Source organism: Podarcis erhardii (genome assembly GCF_964252035.2).
Source record: "Podarcis erhardii genome assembly, chromosome: 2".
In the NCBI taxonomy this organism is placed as follows: Eukaryota; Metazoa; Chordata; class Lepidosauria; order Squamata; family Lacertidae; genus Podarcis; species Podarcis erhardii.
The window spans coordinates 112,387,356-112,395,617 of record NC_138498.1 but is presented as its reverse complement, the minus strand read 5'-3'; the positions used below and the strand labels follow the sequence as shown (position 1 = coordinate 112,395,617).

Sequence of the window (8,262 nt, the reverse complement as noted above, 5' to 3'; positions counted from 1 at the left end):
CCAAGGGCATTTGTCCCTTTTTTAGAAATACCTTGCCTCGTTCGCAAATTGCGGCAAACGTCTGAAACAATTCCTTTAAAAGAGAAAACAGTGAGAGGCATTTGATTTCCTCTTCACTTCCTTTCCCATTTATTTGCTATTCAGTATTTACTATTGCCTCTAGTATGGGAGAAGCACGGCTGTTGTTGTTGTAGTGGTGTTTTTAAAAATAAATGATCTGTAATAATTTGGCCTCTTTTAAGTTTTGTAATGTACTCTTGGCACTCTGAACTGTATGCATGCCATTTCTCATAACAGACCCCTATTAAAAAAAAATTGCCAGTCATATTGTGTGTCTCATTTTCTAAACCAGGAGCACACTGACTCCTACCAGGTTGGTACACAAACCAGTTTAGTCATCCTCGTACCCCCATTGCATTCTCTGACTTTTCTTCCTACACGACCTGCCATCTAATTTTCTCATCTGAACAGGAAGAGGGTGGCCTTACAGAAATACATTTATTAGCTAGAAATCCCCCAGTGTAAACATCAACTGTTATAAAATGGGAGACGCCAACTTTTGCAGCTTGGGTTTATTTCAATTACTGTGATCACACCTGGTGCAAAAAGGAGGGGTGCCCTAGCGGAGGAAAAGGACAAATCCTTCCATCTACAGTGAATAAAGCAAACTGGCAGAACGCTCTTGCAGGAATAAACCCCCCTCCCTAAACTACAGGAGTCTTTGGTTATGTTGCAGAAAGTTCACTGCGTTAGCTTATTTTTGATTCAGCGTTTCAGAAGGCAGATTCCTTGGCGGGTACATTGCTAGCCTTTGGTCCCACTAGCAGTGGCAGAAGCAAGTGTGTGGTCTCTGTGGCTGACTAGCAACATGATGCAACAGAGCCTTTGCAACTTCCCTGAATCCCATTGCTCTGCTTCTGGCACAATGCTGTGCCCCATTCCATCCTTGGCTTGCTAAAGAAGGGGGCCTGCTTATAGCTCAGAACGTGGAGAAATGGCTCTAAAGAGATGGAGCCCACACCTTTCCCAAAGGGTACAAGCTGAGCTGTGGTTTCCTGGGTGTCATCGCTTATAGACTGGATGTTGGGCTTTCACCATTTTCAGTAGTGCTTGGGGCAACCTGGGGGAAACTAGGGGCTTTGCTACAGCTCTGGCTTTTTGCTGCCCGTTAAAGGGAAGTGCAGGCACATAAGACTTCTACATGCATTGTGTGTGCCTATGAAAGTGCGCAAATGTTTGTGCCCCTGTTGCTAGCCAGTGAATCACTGGATTCTGTTCCTACACTAGAAACTGGAATGCCCGAATATTATTGAATTGTGTAAAAACATCTGCTCAGTCTCGTCCCTTAGGAAAACCCACAATGCCTAACAAATTTATTGAGGCGTAAGCTGCTCCGGACTAGAGACGCTCTGTTAGAAAAATAATAGTTCAGGGACTGCAGTATGAGTCACACTGTTCTTGCTGTGACTATATGTGGGCTGCTTATCGGAGGAACGAAAAAGCAAAAGCAGATTTGAGGTAAAATGGCGGGAGGTGCAAGTCCCTCTCACCTGCACACCCCTTTGGGTGCCAAACTCGACACACCCACTTCATAAGTGAACAGGGCAGATGGGCGACTGCCACTCTGTGACTGCCCCATCACCTCCAGTTAAGGCCTAACTACTGCTGCTACTCTGGAATATAGCACCCTAAGATTCCCACCTAGTTCATCAAAACAGTTGACCCCCTACTTGTCTCTTTGTAAAAAGCTTCGAGAGGGAGGGACTCTCTTCCCAGCTAAGTTAACAGCAGGCATTGCTCTTCGGCAGCTGTTCCAATGTCTCACTACTTCAATAAATTGGCAGCTTCCCGGAGCACTGAGGTGAGGCAGCCGCTCTACTGCACCCTCAGAAACTCACTTCTTCTGGGGTCTCTGCATATTTTCCCAAGGTCGGCCCTGTAAAAGTTGGGCGGCTTCCCAGGCTGCAGGGCTATTGCTGTGAGGGTGATCATTCTGCACACACCACTGTGCAATGGGAAAAACTGCATGCTAGGCGTTCGTAAGCGGTTTCTTCCGAGTGCGGCAGGTTCTTCCCTGTAAGTTTAGAGGGTGAAGACCTCGGAAGGTAAACGGTGGCGTTGTGCATCTGCCCCGATTGTCCCTCTCAAGCAATCGCTTGCCCCTTCCAGTTGAAGGCCTTGGGCAGCATAAATCAGGGGAGGAGAACCGGTGATCCTCCTGGTGTTTCCAGCTCCCATCAGTACCCAGCCAGAAGGGTCCGTGGCCGGGGAAGATGGAAGCCGCACTCTTGCAACATCCAGAGGTGCCGTCCCTCTGCAGCTTCTAGCACTGGAGTTAGCCGGAAACTTCCCCATATAATAATATCCATGTCTTCCCCAGTGCAATGTGGCCTCTTGGTTTTCGGAGATGGACTTGACTCCTTGACACAAGGAAGCTAAAGTCTGGTATGTTTTCTCACAGCCTCCTCTGAGACTGCCATGTTCTTTCGCTTGTCCCTGAAAACACGCTCCTTGTGCAATTTTTTACCAACCCACTTTAAAGATGGGGAAAAGTCTTTGCGTGTCGTGTCCTGCTGGAGTCCACCGATATTACCCATTTGGGGGCAGGGGCGAGGGTGCCTCTCCGGCCGCGGCCACCCTCGTTACGAGCGGCAGGCGGAGCAGCAGAACTCAGCCTCCTTCACAGCGCTGTAGCTGCAGCCCACGCAAGCCACGTGGAACCAGGCGTCGCAGCCGTCGCACTGGACCCACTCCACCATCTCGTCCTGAGGAAGGTGGCACCTCGGGGCAGCGCACGGCTCCGACGTGGACAGAGTCTGGGAGAAGACTTGGCAAGTGCTCCCCAGGGGGTTCTTCCGTGGCCGGCCGCGACGTTTCCTGCAAAGGAACAGGGAGGGATGAATCCAAAAACTGGCACCTGTATTCCCCACCCCCATCAGCACTGCAGCAACATTTCCAGAGTGCAGACGGCAGACCATCTGCACTGTGCGCAGAAATTACCAGGATCAATCCCTGGCCTCTTTGGGTACAGCTGCAAAAAGACTCCAGGCCAAAAATCTGGGAGGCCTGTGCCAGTCAGTGTAGAATAATGAGCTGGGTGGGCTAAAAAGAGCTTCCTATGTTGTTAGGTAAAGGTAAAGGAACCCCTGACCATTGGGTCCAGTCGTGGCCGACTCTGGGGTTGCAGCACTCATCTCGCTTTACTGGCCGAGGGAGCCGGCGTACAGTTTACGGGTCATGTGGCCAGCATGACTAAGCCACTTCTGGCGAACCAGAGCAGCGCACAGAAACGCGGTTTACCTTCCTGCCGGAGCAGTACCTATTTATCTGCTTGCACTTTGACATGCTTTTGAACTGCTAGGTTGGCAGGAGCAGGGACCGAGCAATGGGAGCTCACCCCATCACGGGGATTTGAACCGCCGACCTTCTGATCGGCAAGCCCTAGGCTCTGTGGTTTAACCCACAGCGCCACCCGCAGAAAAGCCAAAGGCCAACGCCTTTCCATTGGTGGCTTGCAAGCAGATATTAAAATGAGCGTTTAGTGGATGAGAAGCAAAGTTAAGAGAAAATGATGAGAAGAGAAAAAGCCCAACGCCGACAGAACAAGCTGCAGATACATAAAAGGTTCATTAAAAATGACCTTTTTATTGCCATATGTTCCGCAGGACACCATGCCTACAGATTCTGGATTAGTATGGGGGGAGGGGACAGAATCTTAGAACTGTAGAGTTGGAAGGGACCACGAGGGTCATTTAGTCCAACCCCCTGCAATGCAGGAATCTCCCACTTAACATAGGGCTCGAAAGCACAACCCTGAGATTAAGAGTCACATACTCCACCACCTGAGTTATCCAAGTGGTGCCTTCCTTGTAAACCACTTCCAGCGTGGGGATAGAAAGGCATTAATAGGCCTTCGGGAGCAAGTTTATAGTCATGCGGTTCATTTCTAAGCTGCCGTCTCCAGCAAACCCAGAGAAAGCTGCTATTCCCAGCCTCTTCCTGCCCATCTAAAGCCCGTGAGCCGCATAATCTGGCTGTTCCAGAAAGCCCCAGGGCCTCTTTGGCAGATGAAAAAGTGAGTTGCCACATATGTCTGCACAAGGACTTGTTACACTGCTCTGACCGGATGTACAACTAGCAAGTTTTAACCTGTTACTTCGCCCCGCTTTACATGCCTGTCCAGAGCCGCTAAAGCAGGGCTAAGGAACTCCGGAAATTGTTGGACTCCAACTCCCATTGGCCCCAGTCAGGGATGATGGGAGTTTGGGTTTGCAACAACTGGAGGGCCACAGGTTCCCTGTCCCTGTGTGTCAATTGTTGGGCTGCAGCGGGGGGGGGGGGGTCAGAATTTACCAGGCGTGCAATTGGACTTCTACAGAATACAGTGGTACCTCGGGTTACAAACACTTCGGGTTACAGACTCCGCTAACCTAGAAGTAGTACCTCGGGTTAAAAACTTTACCTCAGGATGAGAACAGAAATCGCATGGCAGCTGCTGGAGGCCCCATTAGCTAAAGTGGTACCTCAGGTTAAGAACGTTTTCAGGTTAATAACGGACCTCCAGAACGAATTAAGTTCTTAACCTGAGGTACCACTGTAGCACCTCGGGGTAAGAACTTTACCTCAGGATGAGAACAGTAATTGCACGCCAGCGGTGCGAGGCCCCATTAGCTAAAGTGGTACCTCAGGTTAAGAACAGTTTCAGGTTAAGAACGGACCTCCGGAACGAATTAAGTACGTAACCAGTGGTACCACTGTATGGCCTCCAGTTCACTATTCCAATCGCTGAGAATTTCTGTAACTGTTCAGCTGCCCAGTGAAGTATATTATAAGAAGCTGCTGAGTTAGAAACTGGCTGCAGTGGCTACAGCAGCAGTGCGGAAGTCTCTTGCCCATGGGTGTAACCAGGCGCCATTTCAAACTGCATGGGCAAAGGAGAAAGTGTTGTCTGACGTCATTATAACAGGTGATTGACAGACAGGTGGCTCTAACTAACTTTGAAACTTGGCACATGCTAGTGGGGAAGTGAGGGAGGATCCAGTTTGCCCCCTGGACTCGAGACAGAGAAGGTACCTTTCTCTCTGATGACAGCTATACTTCAAGGAAGGAAGGAAGGAGGGAGGGAGAAAAGAAACCGAGAGAAGGGAAGTCCTTAGCTCACTGTTTCTCAACCTTGGGTTCCCAAGCTGTTGTTGGACTACAACTCCCATCATCCCTGACCACTGGATGATGGGAGTTGTAGTCCCACAACAGACGGGGACCCAAGCTTGAGAAACACTCTGGCTTAGCTCATCAACGCTATGGAAATCTTTCTGTTAAACCAGAAACTTGAAAACCATGACGGCGCGAGCTGTACTGACCATAACGCGGACTCGAAAAGGGACTCACCCGCTGGGTGTGACATGGAGCTTCGGAGGACCCTCGTCTTCCTGCAAATTCTGGCTCTCCTCCGGCACTCTCTGCTGGAGCCGCAAGGCGCTATGACAATGAGCATAACCGCCCAGCCGCTGCTCCTTGCCCGGGGTCGGCTGCTCCTCCTCAAGCCGCGTGATCTCGTCTTCCAGCTCGGGCAGCAGCGTGTGAGCCGACTTGCGCCGGTTCCGAGAGGTTTTCGGCTGAGCGGGGGGTTCCGCGCACCGACCGCGGCCCAGGGAGAAGGTGAACGGCTGCGGCCTGAGCTTGCTGAGGCTGCCGATGGAGCTGAGGATGAGGGTGGCTTTGGAGCGGCAGGAGAGGGCGGTGGGCGAGTGGCGGGACAGAGGGCGGATGCGGTGGTTGCCGGAGGGCAGCACCGGCCGGAAGCCGCAGGAGGAGGCCCAGGGGGCTTTGGGCTCTGTGATAGCAGCAAAGTCCTGCGGCCGGACATGGACTTTCTGGAAGAGGAAGTAGAACTCGGAGTTGCCGTGCGGGAGTGGCAGGGCACAGCCCTCAGGGACTGGGCTGGGGTGGCCAAAGGTCAGAAGGTCTCCGTCATTCAGGTCCACTCGCTGGCCGTGGGGCACTCGGACGGCGTTGACGTAAGTACCTGAAGAGATAATGGGGCAAGAGAGGAAGCTCACTTTCTATGTATCAACCAGCCTACAGGTGCGTTTGTGGAGGTTTTGAAGGCACCCCAGGACCCCATGCTAAGTGCAGGACACGTCATAGCCTTCTGGGGGGCTCCAGTGTCAGCGTGGTGTAGTGGTTAAGAGCGGTAGACTCATAATCTGGGGAACCGGGTTCAATTCCCCGCTCCTCCACATGCAGCTGCTGGGTGACCTTGGGCTAGTCCCACTTCTCTGAAGTCTCTCAGCCCCACTCACCTCACAGGGTGTTTGTTGTGGGGGAGGAAGGGAAAGGAGAATGTGAGCCACTTTGAGACTCCTTAGGGTAGTGATAAAGCGGGACATCAAATCCAAACTCTTCTTCTTCTTCTTCCTGTCAGTGAAGCCAGGAAGTGCAACACCACATCACCACCCGAAATACAGTCTTTTTCCCATAGGAATGGATGGCACCCTCTCACTTGTGCAGGACAAAACAAATGTATGGGGGGGGGGGAGAACCTTTGGCGTGGAGGCTGACTCTGCTACCTTGTCCCATGTGATCCCACCCATTAAGTCTGCAGGATCCAATCTGTTTGTCAAACTGAACAAGCTCCAGGTGATGGTAGCCGATGGGTCTCAAACCCTCAGGGAGTTAGGGACTTCCCCTGCATGCAAAGACAGGTTCCAGCACATTAAGTGGACGAGACCAATAGTGGGTCCAACAGTCAAGAAGGCTGTAGAGTGAGAGGCAGATGGGGTTTCGCAAGCCGGAAAGGGGGTTCATCTAGGAGAAGGAAAGCTCTGATCCTAAGCCTTCTGCCTTGCAGGAGGTCATTGGGAGAAGAAAAGGCCTTTAAGAAGTAAACCCTACACAAAACCAGAATGGAGGTCCTAAGGCAGTTGGGTGGCGCCTTGTACGCCTCCTTCCAGCAATTCCTGCAGCCAAGCTGGTGCCAAAAGTATTGCTCTGCTTTCCATCAGTGAGGTGAGAAAGGGCTCTTGTAGTTTGGGCAGCCCAAGACCTCCGTACACGCTGCCCAGGCTTGTGTCACTTTGGTGCTGCAAATGCAGCTGTTTGACTTCACCCCTGGAGATGCGTGCCGTTGTCTCTCAAGACAGGCAGGTGCCAACCACACACACATGGGTGGAAACAGAAAAATGTGGGGACAAAAGACCATTATAGTTCCCCACAGGAATGACAGACTACATTTCATGGCCATTTGTATCTGCTGTTATGTCTGTCTGTCTCTTACACACACACACCCCTCTTGTGGATAAATTTATGCAAATTGAAACTTTGGTCAACATGTCGAGTTCCACCTGTTTTACCACACTGAGGATCAGGAGCCGAGCATAATGTAAATATCTTTGCAATGGTTAGATCTGAATGCAACGCCACCCTTGGTGGCATGAACAGTTTCGAGGACTCACCATGGGTGCTGTAGTCCACCAGGCCAACTCGCCACTCCCCAGCGGTGCTGTCAGAATCCCTCTCAGCATGGATCTCTGCATGGATCCGCGACACCAAGGCTGGGTTCTCCTCCGACACCAGGACGACATCGCAGACCTCAGCTCGGCGGCCCAGGCGATAAGTGCAGCTGGGCCTAGCAGGCCGGAAGGTGTAGAGATCCCGGTTGGGCGAATCCCCAGGCGAAGCCGGGCCCATCCGGAGTAACTGGAAGCAGGGGAGGGCCTCGGAGAGCATGGCTTGCTCCTGGTGTTTCCCTCAAGCACAGAAGGGATGGTGGACAGGGCTCTTGGCTTCACCCAGGAGGAAAAAGATGCTTCTGACAGGTGGGAACGCGAATCAGGCAGCGGAGGTGGCAGCAGGGCTTAGCGGTTGCATCCACTCCACACAATCCACCTTCAGCTCGGATGAGCAGGGAGCGTCTGAAAGGGCGGCAAGTTCTTCAGTGTGCAGACTGGAAACATAGCAGCATGGAGTGCAAAAAAAAAGTCAGAAGTGCAAAATGGGGGGCAGGCAGCCAACGCGAAGGATAGACCGGGTACCACAAGACACAAGCTCTGCAGCGACAGGAAAGCAAAGCCTTCTCTCCGCCCTGTGACCAAACCAGTCCTATGCCCGCTTCTTGGCCAGGAGCGCGACTTCAGACGTTCTTCCGAGTGCAATTTGCTCAAGACAAAGGGGCCCAGAACCCTGAATGGGCGCAGATCTATTCCCCCCGCCCTGGAAGGTGCAAGTCGCCTTGGGGTGCCTGGAAACCCCTTTTCCGCTGGC

At 52.1% G+C, this 8,262-nt stretch overlaps 1 protein-coding gene and 1 long non-coding RNA gene across 2 annotated transcripts in view; both read right to left on the bottom strand.

The window, feature by feature from the left end:
- The window catches only part of LOC309337506, a 211,505-nt gene that overhangs the window by 35,640 nt on the left and 167,603 nt on the right, over window positions 1–8,262 (bottom strand). The gene's annotated exons all lie outside the window — the stretch shown is intronic.
- On the bottom strand, window positions 558–8,053 carry TCF19 (transcription factor 19). Its single transcript, XM_081853715.1, has 3 exons — window positions 7,455–8,053; window positions 5,389–6,025; window positions 558–2,877 (listed from the first exon to the last, which is right to left on the bottom strand). Exons 1-3 carry the CDS (start codon window positions 7,726–7,728, stop codon window positions 2,643–2,645), a joined length of 1,146 nt encoding a protein of 381 aa, XP_081709841.1. The 5' UTR covers window positions 7,729–8,053; the 3' UTR covers window positions 558–2,642.